The sequence below is a fragment of the Scyliorhinus torazame genome, chromosome 12 (genome assembly GCF_047496885.1).
Source record: "Scyliorhinus torazame isolate Kashiwa2021f chromosome 12, sScyTor2.1, whole genome shotgun sequence".
Lineage (NCBI taxonomy): Eukaryota > Metazoa > Chordata > Chondrichthyes > Carcharhiniformes > Scyliorhinidae > Scyliorhinus > Scyliorhinus torazame.
In genome coordinates this window covers 222,508,761-222,530,538 of record NC_092718.1, presented here as the reverse complement: position 1 = coordinate 222,530,538, position 21,778 = coordinate 222,508,761, and the positions used below count along the sequence as shown (strand labels likewise).

Here is a 21,778-nt window from a genome sequence, read left to right as displayed (position 1 = left end):
AAACTTCCCGTCCACAAACAGGTCCCCCAACCTTTGTATCCCTGCCCTGTGCCACCCCGAAAACCCTCTGTCTGTTCTCCCTGGGACGGACCGGTGGTTCCCCCGTATTGGGGTCCACACCGAGGCCCCAACTTCCCCCCTGTGCCGCCTCCACTGCCCCCAGATTTTGAGGGCAGCCGCCACCACCGGGCTTGTGGTATACCTCATTGGAGGGAACGGCAGCGGCGCTGTTGCCAGCGCCCCCAGACTCGTACCCACAAGACGCCGTCTCCAGCCTCTTCCATGCAGCCCCCTCCCCCTCCATCACCCACTTGCGCACCATCGTCGCCACCTTCAGTGTTTCTACTGGACATTCTGTACCATTGTCTACAAGACTGATTCATCTCCTTGCCCATCTCCTGGTGTTAAATCAACTCTACCGGGAAAGATGAATTATACAACACAAGTTTTAACCTGCTGAGCTCCATGAAGAAATATCTTATTGGACTTTGATTCAAAACTCTGGACTCATATAAAACAATATTTGTTTCTCGGTCCTCTTTGCCCTGGGAATCTTTCCTTTTCCATCACTCATGTACAAGTGAAAAGGAGGCGGTGTTTCTATCCTCCTCGCCCATTTGAGTGTGCACAAATAAACTAACCCTTTGAGTTCTTCCCACCTTGAGCTTGCTGTGGGGTTACTACCAAAAATTGGATCACGCTGAAAGCCAGGGGTTAAGAAATGCGACATTGCTTAAAAAGGAGGAAGTAAATCAAAACCTTGCCACCCGTCTGAGGTGACTGAGGGACGGGGAAGAAGCTGGGTGCAGGGGTAGAGGGAGAACGTGGGGCTTCCAATTACCCTGGCAGGATTCCCGAATCCGACACAGATTCCCAATTAAACCCAGCCCCATCATCACCCCAATGCTGATACTTCTGACAGTCTGAGGTATCAGTTGTGAAGCTAATTTCTCTTCGTTAGGCAGGAACATTATATCCCAGCCAGTTGCTGGTGTAGGATTAGGGATGCCAACCCTCCACGATTGCCATGGAGAATCGAAGATTAATCGCCAGGACACTGCTGCCAGGACATGTTGGAAATTAGAGTTTTTTAAAATAAAAATGTCATCCGATTGGATGGAGCAGTTAGAAATGGGAAGTCATATGATTAGTGTCCAGGAATGTCCAGTTCGAGTTGGTAACTGGGTCCGGAGGTGCGTACACCCTTGTGAACCGCCTCTGGTTCAGCGCCGTTTGTGTCCACCCCCCCCTTCTCCTCACCTCCAGGCAAAAGGTTCCCAACACGGGCTTGTGGTCACTGATTCCATACTCCATTTGGCTGTCGTAGATATTTAAAACCACGTTGATGGGCTTCTTTGATTGCGATGATTGAGCCTCAGTCCCTCCAGCCTGAGGGCATTCTTTAACCTTCCAGAGAATCCGATCGGTCCAGGCCGGTTTCCGTTTCTTCCCACTAAACAGAAGCATAAAAGGAGTAGTAGGATCCTCGGTCCGAGTTTGGTCGGGGCAGTGAATCGGGGTGGAGCGTTCGAAAACAGGTTTGTGGCGCTAAGGGGATTTAGCTTGGGAATGATCTGAAAACAGTTACGGGGCTGAACTCGGGGTTCTACAGGGCGGTCCCAACTAGTTAATCAACTGGGGTAATGCAGAACAAGGTTCACAATTGGAAAATTTGAGCCATGTATTTTGAGTGTGTGATTAGGAAGCAAGTTTTCATACCAAGTGAAATTGGAAAACTGGAACTTTCAACCTCAACAGGACTGAAAATATCAATGGAGTTGGATCCAATGTCAATGAAGTACAGATCGTCCTGGATCGAACTGATTGGTGGAACAGGCTCAAAGGGCCGAGTGGCCTCTGCCAGTTCAGCAGAACATTTGAGCAGGAGTGGGCCATTCAGCCCCTCCTCATCTCCTTCTCAGTGGGCCAGAAGTTTGAAATCGGGTTTGTTCACGAACCATGACCCCATGAACTAGATTAAATACATTTAACACACACCGAATATTTCATGAGGACTTATAAAAAAATGCTTAATCATTCATATATTAATAGAACCGTCATCAACTCCAAATGAGAAAAACAAAATAAATATTTACACTTTGGACACAGAGGGAGCGCACAGCGCTCACAAGTTAGTGAGAGCACTCAGCACGCTCCTCACTTTACTCGCCTTCGCTTTACGTGCAAATTCAGTCACACTGGTCGGAAAAAAACTGCACAGACGGTAATCAGTGGAACGTGGCGACCCACGAATTGCAAACGGTCAACAAAACGTCTTGTGGGCGGCACTCAGAACCTTGACCGAGAGGATACAGGTCCGTCACCTCAGTCTTTCCTCCTAGGACAATATTGCCGTCTGTAGGATTAATCTGGTGAACCTTCGTTGCACTCCCTCTATGGCCAAATATCCTTCCTTGGATAAGGAGACCAAAACTGTGCACAGTACCCCCGGTGTGATCTCACTAAGACGCTAGACAACTGCAGCAAAACTTCCCTACTCAAATCCCCTTGCAATAAATGCTAACATAACATTTCCCTTCCCAATTACTTGTTGCACCCGCATGTTAGCTTTCAGTGACTTATGAACAAGAACATCCAGGATTTTTAAGACATCATCACGTCCCAATCTCCTCATTTTAGAAATACTGTTTCTATTTTTCCTACCAAAATAGGTAACTTCACATTTTTACACATCACATTACATCTGCCATGTTCTTGCCCCCTCGGTCTGTCTAAATCTCCTTGAAGCTTCTTTTTATCCTCCTCACAACTCCCATTCCTGCCAAGTTTTGTGTCATCAGCAAGCTTGGAAATATTACATTTGGTTCCCACATCCAAATCATTGATATATGTTGTCATAGATTATCATAGAATTTACAGTGCAGAAGGAGGCCATTCGGCCCATCGAGTCTGCACCGGCTCTTGGAAAGAGCACTCTAGCCAAGGTCAACACCTCCACCCTATCCCCATAACCCAGTAACCCCACCCAACACCAAGGGCAATTTTGGACACTAAGGGCAATTCATCATGGCCAATCCACCTAACCTGCACATCTTTGGCCTGTGGGAGGAAACCGGAGCACCCGGAGGAAACCCACGCACACACGGGGAGGATGTCTAGACTCCGCACAGACAGTGACCCAAGCCGGAATCGAACCTGGGACCCTGGAGCTGTGAAGCAATTGTGCTATCCACAATGCTACCGTGCTGCCCTTGTGGATAGAGGAGGCCCCAACACTGATCCTTGCAGCACTCCAACAGTCACAGCCTGCCAACCTAAGAATGATCCGTTTATCCCCATCTCTGCTTTCTGTCTGTTGAACAATTCTCTCTCTCTCTTCCCCCTCCTCCCCGCCCCCCCCCCCCCCCTCCCCCCATATCACATGAGCTCTAATTCTGCTTACTAACGTCCTGTGTAGGACCTTATTGATTCACAAGTATCTGTTCTTGCAGTAACATCCTCAAAATGATTTCCCTTTCATAAATCCATGTTGACTCTGGCCAGTTTCGCTGTTATTTTCGAAGGGCGCAGTTATCTCAGTCTTTAGAATAGATTCCAGCATTTTCCCTACTATTGATGTCAGGCTAACAGGTCTGTAGTTCCTCGATTTCTCTCCCTCTTCCATATTGAATAGTTGAGCCTCATTTCCTACCTTGCAATATGCAGGCACCATCCTAAAATCTGTAGTATTTTAAAATAATCACTATCTCTACAGCCACCTCCTTCAGCACTCTGGGATGTAGATGACCAAGTCTAGGGGATTTATCAACTTGCCGCACCAGTAATTTCTCTAGCATTATTTGTTTACTAATACTTACTACTTTGAGATTCTCAATGTTTCAGTGAGGTTTCCGCTATCTTCATCCGTGAAGACCGACACCAAGCATTCATTTAATTTCTCGGCAATTTCCTTAGTGCCCATTATAAATCCCCATTCTCTGCCTGTAATGAGCCCACATTTGACTTTATTAATCTGCTCCTTTTTGCATGCCTATAGAAGCTTTTGCAGTCTGTTTTTGAGTTCCCCACTAGTTTAATGTCATATTCTGTTTTCTCTTTTTATCAATTGGTTCTCTGCTGCTGAACTTTAATGTGCTCCCAATCCTCAGCTTTACAATTAGAAGCCTCAGCCTTTGATCTGATGAAACTTCTATTGCCAGCCAAGTTGGAGCATGTTTCCTGCTGGCTTTTTGTACCTTAAGGCAGCAAATTTGCTGCAAACCATGTATTAATTATTTAAATATTACCTATTGCCTGTCTACCATCAAACCTTTTAATGATGTTCCCCAATCTACCTCAATCAACTCTGCCCTCACACTTTCATAGTTTCCTTTGTTCGTATAAAAGACCCTAGTTTTGGATTGGACAACATGACTTTCAAACCTCATGTGAAATTCTATCATATTATGCTCAATCTTCCCTAAAGACGTCGTCACGACACAATTATTAACTAGCCCTTTCCCATTGCACAGTACAAGATCTAAAATATCCCTTTCGCTCGTTGTTTTCTCCGAGAAAACCATCTCGTTTATAATCTAGGAATTTGTCCTCCTCGGTATTAGTGCTAATTAGGTTTACCCAGTTTATATGCAGATTAAAGTCCTCCCTGATTATTGTATTCCCTTGTCACACATACCTCAAATTTCCTGATTTATAGCATGCCCGAATTGGTGGCCAATGAACAACTCCTGCCGGTTTGCTGCCCCTTGTGGTTTCTTAGCTCCACTCAAACCTATTCCATCTCTTGATCCAAGATCCACTCTCACTAATGTACTGCTCTCATCCTTTATTAACAGCTCTACCCCACCTCCTTTGATGTCTTACTTATCCAACCTAACTGCCAACTACCACTGAACTTTCAGTTCCCAGCCTTGGTCACCCTGTAGACATGTCTCAGCAATAGCAATTAGATTGGATAGTTATACTGCTATCTGTGATGTCAATTCAGCTACCTTGTTATAGAATTTACAATTCGGCCCATCGAGTTGGCACCGGCTCTTGCAAAGAGCACCCTACCCAAGCCCACCCTCCCCACCGTACCCCCATAACCCAGTAACCCCACCCAACACTAAGGGCAATTTTGGACACTAAGGGCAATTTACCATGGCCAATCCACCCAACCTGCACATCTTTGGACTGTGGGAGGAAACCGGAGCACCCGGAGGAAACCGGAGCACACACGGGGAGAACGTGCAGACTCTGCACAGACAGCGACCCAAGCCGGGAATCGAACCTGGGACCCTGGAGCTGTGAAGCAACCAGTGCTAACCACTGTGCTACCGTGCTGCCCTATGTGTGTGCCCTTATGAATGGTGTGCACATTCAGACAGCGAAACAGGCTTGAGGAGCCTGGGAAAGGGGCTTGAGGGGCTGAATGGCCTCATCTTGTTCCAGTGGAGCTGGCTCAATGGGCTGGTGGGTCACCACTTCCTGTGTTCACAACCAGGGATTGGAGAGACATGGGGCAGGTTCAGGGAGTAAAGGTACCTTGAATCATATTGTGTGGAATCCAGGCTGAATTTGTACGTGGGTTTGAAGAGGAGTTGTCCCTCCAGGAATCCATCCAGGATGGGTCGAGTCTTCTTCGCGTTGTTCAGCTGTTGAGGACAGGAAAAACTGAGAATGCTGGGAATCCACTGCTTATTACACACACACTCACACACTGTGTACGGGAGCTTTACTCTGTATCTAACCCCGTGCTGTACCTGTCCTGGGAGTGTTTGATGGGGACAGTGTAGAGGGAGATTTACTCTGTATCTAACCCCGTGCTGTACCTGTCCTGGGAGTGTTTGATGGGGACAGTGTAGAGGGAACTTTACTCTGTATCTAACCCCGTGCTGTACCTGTCCTGGGAGTGTTTGATGGGGACAGTGTAGAGGGAGATTTACTCTGTATCTAACCCCGTGCTGTACCTGTCCTGGGAGTGTTTGATGGGGACAGTGTAGAGGGAACTTTACTCTGTATCTAACCCCGTGCTGTACCTGTCCTGAGAGTGTTTGATGTGGACAGTGTAGAGGGAGCTTTACTCTGTATTTAACCCCGTGCTGTACCTGTCCTGGGAGTGTTTGATGGGGACAGTGTAGAGGGAGCTTTACTCTGTATCTAACCCAGTGCTGTACCTGTCCTGGGAGTGTTTGATGGGGACAGTGTAGAGGGAGCTTTACTCTGTATCTAACCCCATGCTGTACCTTCCCTGGGAGTGTTTGATGGGGACAGTATAGAGGGATCTTTACTCTGTATCTAACCCCGTGCTGTATCTGTCCTGGGAGTGTTTGTTGGGGACAGTGTAGAGGGAGCCCTCTGTATCTAATCCCGTGCTGTACCTGTCCTGGGAGTGTTTGTTGGGGACAGTGTAGAGGGAGCCCTCTGTATCTAGCCCCGTGCTGTACCTGTCCTGGGAGTGTTTGATGGGGACAGTGTAAAGGGAGCTTTACTCTGTATCTAACCCCGTGCTGTACCTGTCCTGGGAGTGTTTGATGGGGACAGTGTAGAGGGAGCTTTACTCTGTATCTAACCCCGTGCTGTACCTGTCCTGGGAGTGTTTGATGGGGACAGTGTAGAGGGAGCTTTACTCTGTATCTAACCCCGTGCTGTACCTGTCCTGGGAGTGTTTGATGGGGACAGTGTAAAGGGAGCTTTACTCTGTATCTAACCCCGTGCTGTACCTGTCCTGGGAGGGTTTGATGGGGACAGTGTAGAGGGAGCTTTACTCTATATCTAACCCCGTGCTGTACCTACCCTGGGAGTGTTTGATGGGGACAGTGTAGAGGGAGCTTTACTCTGTATCTGATCCCGTGCTGTACCTGTCCTGGGGGTGTTTGATGGGGACAGTGTAGAGGGAGCTTTACTCTGTATCTAATCCTGTTACATTTGGATAAAACCAAAGTAAAGGCAGCATGGTGGCACAGTGGTTAGCACTGCAGTCTCATGGCGCCAAGGTCCCAGGTTCGATCCCGGCTCTGGGTCACTGTCCGTGTGGAGTTTGCACATTCTCCCCGTGTCTGCGTGGGTCTCACACCCACAACCCAAAGATGTGCAGGGCAGGTGGATTGGCCACACTAAATTGCCCCTTAATTGGAAAAAATGAATTGGGTACAAAAAACCAAAGTGAACCACAAACTGCTATTCCACATTTGGGCCCCGAGACTGACGCCCTCACCTGGTCCTTGTCCCACAGCAGGTGGTAGCGCTTCTTGGTGATGCACTCCCGGATGAAGTGCAGCCCGTGATCAGCAATGCGAAAGTTTAGGTCCCCAAACCAGAAGACTAGACTGTGGGAGATGAGAGTCGTTAATGACAGGAAAGCAGCCAATATCCATGACACCCTTGGTTAGGTTCAGATGAATCAGTAATCGCAAAAGAAAATCAAGCCAAGGCCCATTTGTGTTTACCTTCGATCGAACTGGTCTGTCCAACGAGAATGGAGTTATTGCTCAATCAGTGAACAACCTCCCAGGTGAAACCAAGCATCGCGGTAAAGTCAGAGGGCTAGTAACTGAGGCCCAGACTGATGCTCTGGGGCACGGACACAGGTTCAAATCCCACCACAAGCAGCTTGTGGAAATTAAATTGAACTAATAAAATCTGGAATATAAAGCTAGTCTCAGCAATGTCGACCATTAAACTATCGATTTTTGTAAAAACCCATTCACTAATGGCCCATTAGGGACGGAAATCTGCCGTCCTTACCCGGTCTGGCCGACACGTGACTCCAGAGCCACAGCAATCTGGTCGACTCGGAACTGCCCCCCCCTCTGAAACAGCCGAGTGAGCCGCTCAGTTGAAGGGCAATTAGGGATGGGCTACAGATGCTGGGTTAGCCAGGGACACCCACACCACATTGAAGGATAAACATCAACGAGTCCACCACAGACCAAGCCACGAGGCGAGGAAAATCCGGGAAACATCGATCCAAACTCTCCTGTTCCCCTCAGGCATTTTCAGGAAGAGGATTAGAGGGAAAAGGGTGGAGGAGCTGAGGGATCCAGAGATACAGACATACAAATCACTAAAAGGCACAACCTCGGTTCATGTGGAGAAAAACACACTGGGATTCATTCCCGGAGGGGGGGAATTGGGAAGTTGCATTGTATAGAATCCTGGTCTGTCCACCAGGATGGGAACAGTTCTAGTCTCCGTATTATACAAAGAACATTGAGGCACTGCAGGTGGTCCAAACGAGATTGACCAGGAGAAGACCAAAACTGAAAGGGTCAAACTATGAGGAAGGAACTGACTGGCACTCTTTACACTGGGTGGGTGACCCAATCAAGAATGAAGACTTCACTCTCACGGCTGTGCAGAGGACGTATTCCCAGCGCCTTCACCAAGCACAGTGCAGATCAACGCAAGGCAGGAGACTGGAGTCTTTCTCAGTCGCGCAATTTCCCTTCCGTAAGCATGGTCTTTTTGCAATGTCACAGCCGTCTCCCTGGCCGAGTCAAACTCACCACCGACCATTATATCAAATACTCCGCAGCACAAACTATTGCTGAAATATTTCTTTGGGAGGAGCTACGACAACCGAATGCTGTGCAGGTATATTTGGTCCGTGAAAAACAAAGAACAATGAAACTCAATGGCCTTTAATACACAAATAAGATGTACCTTAATGGTCAGTTCTACCAATGCATTCAAATATTCTCAAACGCAGGAAACTTGTTCATGCTAAACTTACATACCTGACATGCTTTAAAACTCAGTGTTAATGTTTAAATTCTGCAATGTTGAAAATCAGGCATAGGAAGTCAATTGAGCTTCATCTATTTGTCAGGGCAGCACGGTGGCGCAGTGGTTAGCACTGCTGCCTCATGGCGCCGAGGACCCGGGTTCGATCCCGGCTCTGGGTCACTGTCCGTATGGAGTTTGCACATTCTCCCCGTGTCTGCGTGGGTCTCACCCCCACAACCCAAAGATGTGCAGGGTAGGTGGGTTGGCCATGCTAAATTGCCCCTTAATTGGAAAAAAATAATAGGGTATTCTAAATTTATAAAAAAGTATTTTTCAAGCGCGCAATAACACCTAATGTTGGGTCAGTCATACACTGAGTGGACTGCCTTGCGTGCCGAGCGGACTGGGGGAGGGGGCTGCCACGCACACTGAGCGGGCTTGGGGGGGGGGGGGGGGGTGGAGAAAAAAGAAACATACAGCACAGGAACAGGCCCTTCGGCCCTCCAAGCCTGCGTCGAAAGGAGAGACACTGCGTTGCACCCGGAGGAGACAAAATGTTTGGACCAGTATTATTTCCCCATTTTAATGTTTCTTCCTTCTGGGGAAGAGGGCTGGTGGGGAGGACGGGGCTGGGGGCAATTATCTGCGATTGTGTGGGTCACACGGCTCCGGCTGATACTCACTCGTGGTCGAGGATGGCACATGCCTTTCTGCCGGTGAACTGCTGCATATCCAGAATCCGCTCAAACGAGTCTAGCCTCTGGTTCGTGTTCTCAATGTGAGCTGGCAGGTGGCAGTTCAGGAAGCAGATCAGGTGTCCATAGATGGACAGGCGAACAACCACGCCCCCTTTGTTACCCTGAGAGAGAGCGAGAATATGTGAGACACACACACACACAAAATAAAAGCCAGTAATGAGATCTCAAGTGAAGGTCAATTCATAATTTAGGGCCAAGCCTAACTCAAGGTGGGTGCCTGGAACTCGCTGCTGGTGGAAACAGGTATGATGGCGACGTTTAAGGGGCGTCTTGATAAACACTTGAACAGAATGGGAATAGAGGGGTACGTACCTCAGAAGTGTAGAAGGTTTTAGGTAAGGTCGGTGCAGGCTTGGAGGGCCGAAGGGCCTGTTCCTGTGCTGTACTTTTCTTTGTTGAGGTTAATGGAATGGTAGATTTTATCACAATGGGGAAGAAGTGATGCTTTTATTGAGCAGAGAGGGGCCTTGAACAGACCCCGTCTGGAGTAACTGTTCAGTTCCAGGCCCCGTATCTCAGGATTGGTCTGCGCGGGGGTGCAGTACGGATTCAGCAGGACGACACTGGTGATAAAAGGGTTGAATGATGAGGACCGGTTTCAGAGACTAGCGTGCATTCCCTGGAGTTTAGAAGATTGAGCGGTGATCATTGTTATGGGCGAGGCTTTTTCAGAACCCCAAAATGTATCATGGAGTTCAACCAACCTCTCCCGTTAATGTATTGTTGCTTTTCCGAGCACACGGTTTTTCCCCTAGGTGTGGGATTACAATTATGGACACGTGGGTTTTTAAACGCAAAACACTGTTTATTCCATGAACTCAACTTAACATCTTAAATAAACATTGGATCTCTTAACACCCCTTACTTCAAAGATAACTCAGAAAATATTGCAACAGTAAATAACTCCTTAAAATGTTCCTTCAAACTTCCAAGAGACTGAACACCTTTAAACAGTATCACATCAGGTTAAAGGATATATATATTTTCTGTAGAATGGCAGAGATATATTAGCTTGGTTGATTTCAGCTCCAGCACCTTGCTTTCTTCTTGCAGCTCTCTGGACACACACAAGGACACACCCACTGCTTTCTAAATTGAAACTAAAAACTTGCAAAACCAAACTGCAAAATGGCTGAACTGAGCTGAGCTCCACCCACTCAATGACATGACTGTTTTCTTAAAGATACATTGCTTAAACATCCATGTCTTAAAGGCACTCTCGCATGACATCATATTGAGGTGTTGAAGACGACTGAAGAATTCAATGGAGTTGATAAAGACCAGCTACTTCCTCCAGTTGGGAGTGTGTGTGTGTGTGTGTGTGTGTGTGTGGGGGGGGGACCTGAAAATTCGAGACAGGCCCCTCAGGATGATGTCAGAATCACTTCCTCAGACAGTGGGCAGTGGAACTCTCAGCTCTCTCCCCCAATAAACTGAGGATGTCGGGGGCTAATTGGAAGAATGAGGATCGATTTTTGTTTGGTTTGGGTAATGGAGGTGTACGGAATTAAGATCAGGGCAGCACGGTGGTGCAGTGGCTAGCACTGCTGCCTCACGACGCTGAGGACCCGGGTTCGATCCCTGCCTCGGGTCACTGTCGGTGTGGAGTATGCACAGTCTCCCCGTGTCTGCGTGGGTCTCACCCCCACAACCCAAAGATGTGCAGGGTAGGTGGACTGGCCACGCTAACAAAATTGTTCCTTAATTGGAAAAAAAAAATGAATTGGGTACTCTAAATTTATTTTTCAAAAGTGGAATTAAGAAGATCAGACACAATCAAACTGAATGTTGGGCCCAGCTCGAGGTGCTGAACAGGCCCCTCCCATTCCGATGCAAGTTTCACTTTGCACAAAAATATATTTCAGATCAACAACAACATATCACATCCTGAACGTGATGATGAAACATCAAGGCGGTTCTCGCAGGAGCATTCTAAACAGAATTGATACCAAAGAGTGTTCAGGTGGCTGGAAGCTTGGTCAGAGGTTAGGAGGGGAGATCTCGGAGTTGAGGGGTGGAATTTCAGAGCTTAGGGTCTCAGTGGCTGAAGAGAAATCAGAGTTAACACTTCAGATCCGTATGACCCTTCTTCAGAGTTAAAGAGAGGGAGAAATACGCTGGATAAGAGGGAATGGAGCAGATGAGAAGGTCAGTGATTGGTGCGAGCTAGGAGAGATTGCAACAAAGATTCGCAGAGACAGAGGAAATGTCAATGGCCGTGTGAAGGGCTACAGAAAGTGCTGATAGTGGCACTGAGACAGCAAAGCGAGCTAACAGGAGAACAAAGAGCAGCGCTCAGTGAAATCAAAACTAAGAAACAAGTAACAGGTGGCCCAGTGGGGGAGATTTTGTTTTTGCAATGGGACAAATAATGTTTTGGATATAGAAAATAAAGGTTAAGATGGACGAGAAAGGTCAAAGTTTTAAATTGCTGAACTCAAACGTTGAGTCCAGAGGGCTGTAACGTGCCTAATAGGAAGGAGAGATGCTCCCCCCACTGGAGTATTGTAGCAGGACAAGGATGGACATGTGGGCATGAGAGCAAGATGCTGAGTTAAAATGGCACGAGACCGGAAGGTCAGGGTCATGCATGTGGACGGAGCGAAAGTCTTTTGCAAAGTGATCATCCAGTCTGCATTTCCAGGGGCGGTGGGGCCATTACAAATCGGATGGTCTACACCTGGGCAGGACTGGAACCAATGTCCTCGGGGGTGCTTTTGCTAACACTGTTGGGGAGGTTTTAAACTAATGTGGTAGGGGAATGGGAACCAGATTAAGAAGTTAGAGGTCAGCAAAGAGGCAGCAACTAAAGCCAGTAAGGTACTAGATAATAAACTCATTGTGACTAAGGGGAAGAGTAGACAGGGAAGAGATGATTAATGCAAAGGGACAGGTGGTCGGAGGTGCATTTGTTTCAATGCGAGAAGTGTAGCAGGTAAGGCAGATGAACTTAGGGCTTGGATTAGTACCCGGGAATATGATGTTATTGGTATTACTGAGACTTGGTTGAGGGAAGGGCAAGACTGGCAACTAAATACCCCAGGGTATAGATGCTTCAGGAGGGATAGAGAGGGAGGTAAAAGTGGTGGAGGAGTTGCATTATTGGTCAGAGATGATATCACAGCTGTGGTTAAGGAGGGCACGATGGAGGATTCAAGCACTGAGGCAATATGGGTAGAGCTAAGAAATAGGAAGGGTGCAGTAACATTGTTGGGACTTTACTACAGGCCTCCCAAAAGTGAGCGTGAAGTAGAGGTATAAATATGTAGACAGATTATAGAAAAATGTAGGAGCAATAGGGTGGTCGTGATGGGAGATTTTAACTTCCCCAACATTGAATGGGACTCATGTAGTGTTGGAGGCGTAGATGGAGCAGAATTTGTAAGGAGCATCCAGGAGAGTTTTTTTAGAGCAGTATGTAACTAGTCCAACTCGGGAAGGGGCCATACTCGACCTGGTATTGGGGAACGATCCAGGCCAGGTGGTTAAAGTTTCAGTCGGTGATTACTTTGGGAATAGCGATCACAATTCCGTAAGTTTTAGAATACTCATGGACAAAGACGAGAGTGGTCCTAAAGGAAGAGTGCTAAATTGGGGAAAGGCCAAATATAACAAAATTCGGCAGGAGCTAGGGAATGTGGATTGGGAGCAGCTGTTTAAGGGTAAATCCACATTTGAAATGTGGGAGTCTTTTAAGGAAAGGTTGATTAGAGTGCAGGACAGACATGTCCCTGTGAAAATGAGGGATAGAAATGGCAAGATTCGGGAACCATGGATGACGGGTGGAATTGAGAGACTAGCTAAGATGAAAAAGGAAGCACACAAGATCTAGGCGACTTAAATCTGATGAAGCTTTGGAGGAATATCGGCAAAGTAGAACAAATCTCAAACGCGCAATAAAGAGGGCTAAAAGGGGTCATGAAATATCTTTGGCTAACGGTTAAGGAAAATCCCAAAGCCTTTTATTCGTATATAAGGAGCAAGAGGGTAACTAGAGAAAGGATTGGCCCACTCAAAGACAAAAGAGGGGATTTATGCGTGGAGTCAGAGGAAATGGGTGAGATTCTTAATGAGTACTTTGCATCGGTATTCACCAAGGAGAGGGACATGACGGATGTTGAGGCTAGGGATGGATGTTTAAATACTCTAGGTCAAGTCAGCATAAGGAAGGGGGAAGTTTTGGGTATTCTAAAAGGCATTAAGGTGGACAAGTCCCCAGGTCCGGATGGGATCTATCCCAGGTTACTGAGGGAAGCGAGGGACGAAATAGCTGGGGCCTTAACAGATATCTTTGCAGCATCCTTGAGCATGGGTGAGGTCCCAGAGGACTGGAGAATTGCTAATGTAGTCCCTTTGTTTAAGAAAAGTAGCAGGGATAATCCAGGGAATTATAGACCTGTGAGCTTGACGTCAGTGGTAGGCAAACTGTTGGAGAAGATACTGAGGGATAGGATCTATTCACATTTGGAAGAAAATAGACTTATCAGTGATAGGCAGCATGGTTTTGTGCAGGGAAGGTCATGTCTTACAAACCTAATAGAATTCTTTGATGAAGTGACAAAGTTAATTGATGAGGGAAGGGCAGTCGATGTCATATACATGGACTTCAGTAAGGCGTTTGATAAAGTTTCCCATGGCAGGTTGATGGAAAAAGTGAAGTCGTATGGGGTTCAGGGTGTACTAGCTAGATGGATAAAGAACTGGCTGGGCAACAGGAGACAGAGAGTAGTGGTGGAAGGGAGTGTCTCAAAATGGAGAAAGGTGACTAGTGGTGTTCCACAGGGATCCGTGCTCGGACCACTGTTGTTTGTAATATAGATAAATGATCTGGATGAAGGTATAGGTGGTCTGATTAGCAAGTTTGCAGATGATACTAAGATTGGTGGAGTTGCAGATAGCAAGGAGGACTGTCAGAGAATACAGCAAAATATAGATGGATTGGAGAGTTGGGCAGAGAAATGGCAGATGGAGTTCAATCCAGGCAAATGCGAGGTGATGCATTTTGGAAGATCTAATTCAAGAGCGGACTATACGGTCAATGGAAGAGTCCTGGGGAAAATTGATGTACAAAGAGATCTGGAAGTTCAGGTCCATTGTACCCTGAACGTGGCAACGCAGGTCGATAGAGTGGTCAAGAAGGCATACAGCATGCTTGCCTTCATCGGACGGGGTATTGTATACAAGAGTCGGCAGGTCATGTTACAGTTGTATAGGACTTTGGTTAGGCCACATTTGGAATACTGCGTGCAGTTCTGGTCACCACATTACCAGAAGGATGTGGATGCTTTAGAGAGGGTGCAGAGGAGGTTCACCAGGATGTTGCCTGGTATGTAGGGTGCTACCTATGAAGAAAGGTTGAGGAGATTAGGATTGTTTTCGTTGGAAAGACGGAGATTGAGGGGGTACCTGATTGAGGTCTACAAAATGATGAGAGGTATGGACAGGGTGGATAGCAACAAGCTTTTTCCAAGAGTGGGGATGTCAATTACAAGGGGTCCCGATTTCAAGGTGAGAGGGGGAAAGTTTAAGGGAGATGCGCGTGGAAAGTTTTTTTACGCAGAGGGTGGTGGGTGCCTGGAACGCTTTGCCAGCGGAGGTGGTAGAGGCGGGCACGATAGCATCATTTATGATGCATCTAGACAGATATATGAATGGGCGGGGAACAGAGGGAAGTAGATCCTTGGAAAATAGAAGACAGGTTTAGATAAATCAGCGCAGGCTGGGAGGGCCGAAGGGCCTGTTCCTGTGCTGTAATTTTCTTTGTTCTTTAAATGTAGAGGGGACCCCATTGGTAGCGGCAAATACAGTGGACCAGATTGAAGGAGGTGCAAGTAAAATGCTGCATAACCTGAAAGGAGTATTTGGGACTTGAATAGTGAGGAGGTAAAGGGGCAGGTGTTACACATTCTGCGATTATATAGGAAGTTGTTGTGGGAAGGGGACGGGTGGGGCGTTGGGGGTGATGGAGACGTGGGGCCAGGGTGCGAGTGGTCCCTGCGGAATGCTGACAGGGAGGTGGGGGGGCGAGGAGAGGATGCGGGGCGAGGAGAGGATGCGGTTCATGGTGGCATCATGCTGGAGTTGGCAGAAACGGAGGAGCATGATCCTTTGAAATGGCAGAAGCTAGTGGGGTGAAAAGCGAGGACAAGAGGGACCCTGTCATGGTTCTGGGAGGGAGAGGAAGGGGGGAGACGTCCAGAAGAGAACATGAAGTGGCACTGATAGAGTCATCAATGTAACAGAGAGAGGGTTGTGGGGGCGGGCCGGAGGAGGCTGGGGCAAGCGACGTTCCACATAGCCCATCAAAATAGATATAATTGGGGCCCATGTGGGTACCCATAGACACACCTATTATTTGCAAGAAATGAGACACGTTAAAGGAGAAAATGTTAAAGAAGGAAGTGTTGAATGAGAGAACAAGTTCAGCCAGGCAGAGGAGGGCGACGGTGGACTGGGACTATTCTGGCCTCTGCTCAAGGAAGAAACAAGAGTGCCCTCAGGGGCTGCCAGGTGGGGGGATGGAGGTGTCGAGGGATTGGAAATCCCGAGTGAAGAGGTGGCGGTTAGGGTCGGGGAACTGGAAATTGTTGATATGACGTAGGACATGAGGGGAATTGCAAATATAGGTGAGAAGGGACTGGACAAGAGGAGAGAGGATGTAGCCAAGATAGGAAGAAAGGATTTTCATGGGGCAGGAACAGGCTGATGCAATGGGTCCACCAGGGTAGCCCTGCTTGAGGATTTTGGGAAGGAGCCAGAAGGAGGCTGTGCGAGGTTGGGGGACTATGAGGTTTGGAAATTGTGGAGGGGAGATTGCCAGAGGCAGTGAGGTCAGTGGCAGTCCTGGACACAATGGTTTGATGTTCGCTGATGCAACAATTTCAGAAAGAGGCAGATAGGAGTGGGTGAGAGGAGCAGAGAAATTGAGGTGGCCAATGTCATGTCAACAGTTCTCAATGAAAAGATCAGGAGCAGGTAGGAGGCCAGAGGGAGGGGTCCAGGTAGAGTACTGGAGGTGGGTCCGTTGAACTCCTGCCCAAAGAAGGGAGCATGGAGACGGATTGCGCCGAGCTGAAATTCATTGAAGCGAGGACATAAGGAGATGAAACGAGTCCGTTGCTGAGTCCAATGCAGTGCTGGAATCAGGGCGATAATGTTTGCCTGGGAAGGGTCAGACGACGGTTTCCACAGAACGTGGGAGCCATTCACGCAATTGTTCCGGGGCCTGTTTGTGGCCAACGAACAAGCGGAAGAATAGCCAGGTAGCCAAGAATCAGGGGAAAGTTGCCAAAGCATGAGAGGGAGAGATAGACCGGGAGGGGGGGGGCAGCTAAACCTAAGAGGAAAGAAAGGCGAATCACAGGAGGGCGGCAGGGGCGGGGGGGGGGGGGCAGGGAAATGAGAGCCGGAAGGAAGGCACGGGATACAATAACGAACAGGGCATCTCCAGGAGCGAGGGAACGAGGAGAATGAAGACGAAAGACGGGAGGAACGGCAGAAGTGGCGGTGAGCGCGAGACGGCAGCGAGATCCGTTCGGGAGAAGCGACAACAACACCAAACCCATTCGAGTATTGCCCACTGTAATTGTCTCTCCAGCACCCGAATGTATATTTACCTCCCCGGTCCGTCCGTCCCCCTCTCCCCCCCCTCTCCCCCCACCAACAGTCGCCCTCTTATGTGTTGTAAATAATTTTGCCAGTTGTACAGAGCTGCTCCTGCTGAGCTGGGGCACAAAACCCCACCAGGTATCCGATTTTATTTCTTAATGTATTTTTAAAAAATTATTTACAATTTTCTTTTCTTTGGTATGTTTGGGTATGCCCTTCTCTTCTATATGTGTGTATATAAATATACATGTCTCGTGTCCGGTGTACATAACGGTAAATATACTTTGTTCAAAAACCCAATAAAAAACATTTTAAAAAAAAGTTTGGCTGGGGAGGATGGGGAGCTTGGGGAAGTGGGGCGAAGGGGGGGGGGGGGGGTACAGGAAAGAGGAGTTCAAACTCAACCAGCTCAACCATGATTGGACTGACTGTGGAGAGCAGGTTTACTTGCCCGAATAGCCCACTCTTGCTCCTAAGGCAGGCCACATGTCCCTAAGTAACCTAACGTCCTTCAACTGATGTTGGAAACTTTACAAATGGAAGTTGAAGAAAAAGTGAATTTCAGGAGAGGAAGGCATCAGTGTTTCTGATCTCCAGTAACTCGCCTTCCATTGAACAAGAGGAAACTGCAGTTTACAATGTGACTGAAGTAGCAATAGCCTCAGGTAGCAATCCTCACAAACAAACTCGTGCAATCGATAACAATAGTGACAAAAGCTCTCAATGCTGAATGCCATGATTTAACCATTCTCTCAGATTCTGCAGTGAATTGGACATTCTGAATTCTCTGTGTACCCGAACAGGCGCCGGAATGTGGCGACTCGGGGATTTTCACAGTAACGTCATTGCAGTGTTAATATAAACCTGTTGGTGACAATAAAGATTATTATCTGGGTCACGATCTCACAGTGGAACCTTGAGTGGTGCCAATTGGCGGTTGCAGTTCCCACATTACAACAGTGACTACGTTTCTCTGACTGTGAAGAGCACGAGGAGGGCGCGAGGCCATGCGAAAGGTGCCAGACAAATGAGTTCTTTATTCCTTTCTCTCTCATTCTCTCTCTCTCCACACACATGCTGTATGATCTGCTGAGTGTTTCCAACGCCACCTCCTGTAATCTTTTCATCACCAATCTGTATTCGCTCTTCCCCCACCCTCATCTTTCCCCTCCTGGCGTCAGTGGGCCGGTGATTATTTATTCACGCGGTTGCCAAGTTCGAAAGCTATTCGTCTCCGAATGGCTTCACCAGCCAAATGCTCCCACACTCCCCACGCTCGTATGTTTTCAGTCTTCCCGGGATCAGAACCGTCAGTCAAGTTCAGGGCAATGACAGCCAGGCTGCGCTGAGACAGGAGGGGCCTCACACAGCAGCAGGGCAGACTGAGAGGGGACAATGAAGGGGTTAATGAAGGGGTTGAAGGCAGGAGATGAAGTAATCCCTTTACCCAGTATCCAAACAGGCCTGTCCGGGTGTAATTGGTCTCCAAATCCCGGATGTAAGGCAGGTGCAGACACTTGACAAAGATCAGCAGTAGGACACCTTGCATCCGGATTGAGGTTATCTGGTGAGAGAGAGGTCAGAGGTTAAAGGTTGGATACCATTCGCTTACTCCCCTTCCCGCTATTTGGTGCCCTCTGTTGGGGAACCTGTTCCACAGGCCCCAGGACACCCTCAACACTTCTCACACGGACTGCACCATGGGGAACTGGCAATGGTGAATGGGCACAGGGAAACCTGACCGGTCTGTTTCACTGATCGAGAGGACTACGGACAGGGTGCTGGGGAGGGAAACGAGAATAAAGGCGCCACTTTAATCAGTTGCTGAACTGTAATGCATTGCCTCCTTCACTCTCCTTGTTTAACTGTTGCACTGCTGCCAAGCTGCTGTGGGGCCTCAGTGAAGGAATCCATTGTGTGGCCGAATTAGGTCAGCTCAGTGCGTTAACCACAGGGGCAGAGTGACTCAAAGAGCTGGAGCTTGAAAACTAGGTCGGCAAATCACCGCAGTCACACAGTAACTCTCCGAGACACAGGGCTGGACACACGCGGACCCCCCCGGACACACCCTCCTCCCCGCAAGACACACGCGCACCCCCCCGGACACACCCTCCTCCCCGCGAGACACACGCGCACCCCCCCGGACACACCCTCCTCCCCACGACACACACGCGGACCCCCCCGGACACACCCTGCTCCCCACGACACACACGTGGACCCCCCCCGGACACACCCTCCTCCCCGCGACACACACGTGCACCCCCCCGGACACATCCTCCTCCCCACGACACACACGCGGACCCCCCCCGGACACACCCTCCTCCCCACGACACACACGCGGACCCCCCCGGACACACCCTCCTCCCCACGACACACACGCGGACCCCCCCCGGACACACCCTCCTCCCCACGACACACACGCGCACCCCCCAGACACACCCTCCTCCCCACGACACAAACGCGCGCACCCCCGGACACGCCCTCCTCCCCACGACACAAACGCGCGCACCCCCGGACACGCCCTCCTCCCCACGACACACACGCGCACCCCCACGGACACACCCTCCTCCCCACGACAAACACGTGCACCCCCCCGGACACGCCCTCCTCCCCACGACACACACGCGCACCCCCACGGACACACCCTCCTCCCCACGACAAACACGCGCACCCCCCCGGACACGCCCTCCTCCCCACGACACACACGCGGACCCCCCCGGACACGCCCTCCTCCCCACGACACACACGTGCACCCCCCCGGACACACCCTCCTCCCCACGGCACACACGTGCACCCCCCCGGACACACCCTCCTCCCCACGACAAACACGCGCACCCCCCCGGACACACCCTCCTCCCCACGGCACACACGTGCACCCCCCCGGACACACCCTCCTCCCCACGACAAACACGCGCACCCCCCCCGGACACGCCCTCCTCCCCACGACACACACGTGCACCCCCCCAGACACGCCCTCCTCCCCACGACACACGCGGACACCCCCCGGACACGCCCTCCTCCCCACGACACACACGCGGACCCCCCCGGACACGCCCTCCTCCCCACGACACACACGTGCACCCCCCCGGACACACCCTCCTCCCCACGACACACACGCGGACCCCCCCGGACACGCCCTCCTCCCCACGACACACACGCGCACCCCCCCGGACACACCCTCCTCCCCACGACACACACGTGCACCCCCCCGGGCACGCCCTCCTCCCCACGACACACACGCGCACCCCCCCGGACACGCCCTCCTCCCCACGACACACACGTGCACCCCCCCGGACACACCCTCCTCCCCACGACACACACGCGGACCCCCCCGGACACACCCTCCTCCCCACGACACACACGCGGACCCCCCCGGACACGCCCTCCTCCCCACGACACACACGTGCACCCCCCCGGACACACCCTCCTCCCCACGACACACACGCGGACCCCCCCGGACACACCCTCCTCCCCACGACACACACGCGGACCCCCCCGGACACACCCTCCTCCCCACGACACACACGCGCACCCCCCAGACACACCCTCCTCCCCACGACACACACGCGGACCCCCCCGGACACACCCTCCTCCCCACGACACACACGCGGACCCCCCCGGACACACCCTCCTCCCCACGACACACACGTGCACCCCCCCGGACACACCCTCCTCCCCACAACACACACGCGGACCCCCCCGGACACGCCCTCCTCCCCGCGAGACACACGCACACCCCCCCAGACACGCCCTCCTCCCCACGACACACGCGGACACCCCCCGGACACGCCCTCCTCCCCACGGCACACATGCGGACCCCCAGACACGCCCTCCTCCCACGGCACACACGCGCACTCCCCCGGACACGCCCTCCTCCCCGCGAGACACACGCGGACCCCCCCCGGACATGCCCTCCTCCCCACGACACACACGCGGACCCGGGTGCACACACGCCCTCCTCCCCACGACACACACGCGGACCCCCCGGACACGCCCTCCTCCCTGCGACACACACGCAGACCCCCCCGGACACACCCTCCTCCCCACGACACACACGCGGACCCCCCCAGACATGCCCTCCTCCCCACGACACACACGCGGACCCCCCCGGACACACCCTCCTCCCCACGACACACACGCGGACCCGGGTGCACACACGCCCTCCTCCCTGCGACACACACGTGGACCCCCCCGGACATGCCCTCATCCCCACGACACACACACGGACCCCTCCGGACACGCCCTCCTCCCCACGACACACACGCAAACCCCCCCCCCGGACACGCCCTCCTCCCCACGACACACACGCGGACCCCCCCGGACACGCCCTCCTTCCCACGACACACACGCGGACACGGGTGCACACACGCGCACCCCCCCAGACACGCCCTCCTCCCCGCGACACACACGCGGGGACACACCCGGACGCTATTTTTTGGATGGCAACATGGGATGTGGGTGTCACTGGCTGGACCCAGCATGTTGCCCATCCCTAATTGCCCTCGAGAAGGTGGGGGTGAGCTGCCTTCTTGATCCAGTGCAGTCCATGTAGGTACACCCACTGTGCTGTTAGGGAGGCAGTTCCAGGATGTTGCCCCAGTGGCAGTGAAAGAATGGAGATATATTTCCCAGTCCGGGGGGGGGGGGGGGGGTTAGTGACTCGGAGGGGAACCTCCAGGTGGTTCCCAGGTACCTGCTGCTCTTGCCCTTCTCGATGGTAGTAGTCGTAGGTTTGGAAGCAT

At 50.9% G+C, this 21,778-nt stretch overlaps 1 protein-coding gene across 1 annotated transcript in view; it reads right to left on the bottom strand.

Moving 5' to 3' along the window:
* Positions 1-21,778, bottom strand: part of inpp5ka (inositol polyphosphate-5-phosphatase Ka) — a 144,867-nt gene that overhangs the window by 13,545 nt on the left and 109,544 nt on the right. Inside the window, exons 5-9 of the mRNA XM_072469991.1 lie at positions 18,484-18,600; positions 9,354-9,529; positions 7,160-7,271; positions 5,488-5,597; positions 1,261-1,453 (exon numbers count right to left, since the gene is read on the bottom strand). Of these exons, the coding sequence (XP_072326092.1) occupies positions 1,261-1,453; positions 5,488-5,597; positions 7,160-7,271; positions 9,354-9,529; positions 18,484-18,600 (708 nt within the window). The remainder of the gene's footprint in view (positions 1-1,260; positions 1,454-5,487; positions 5,598-7,159; positions 7,272-9,353; positions 9,530-18,483; positions 18,601-21,778) is intronic.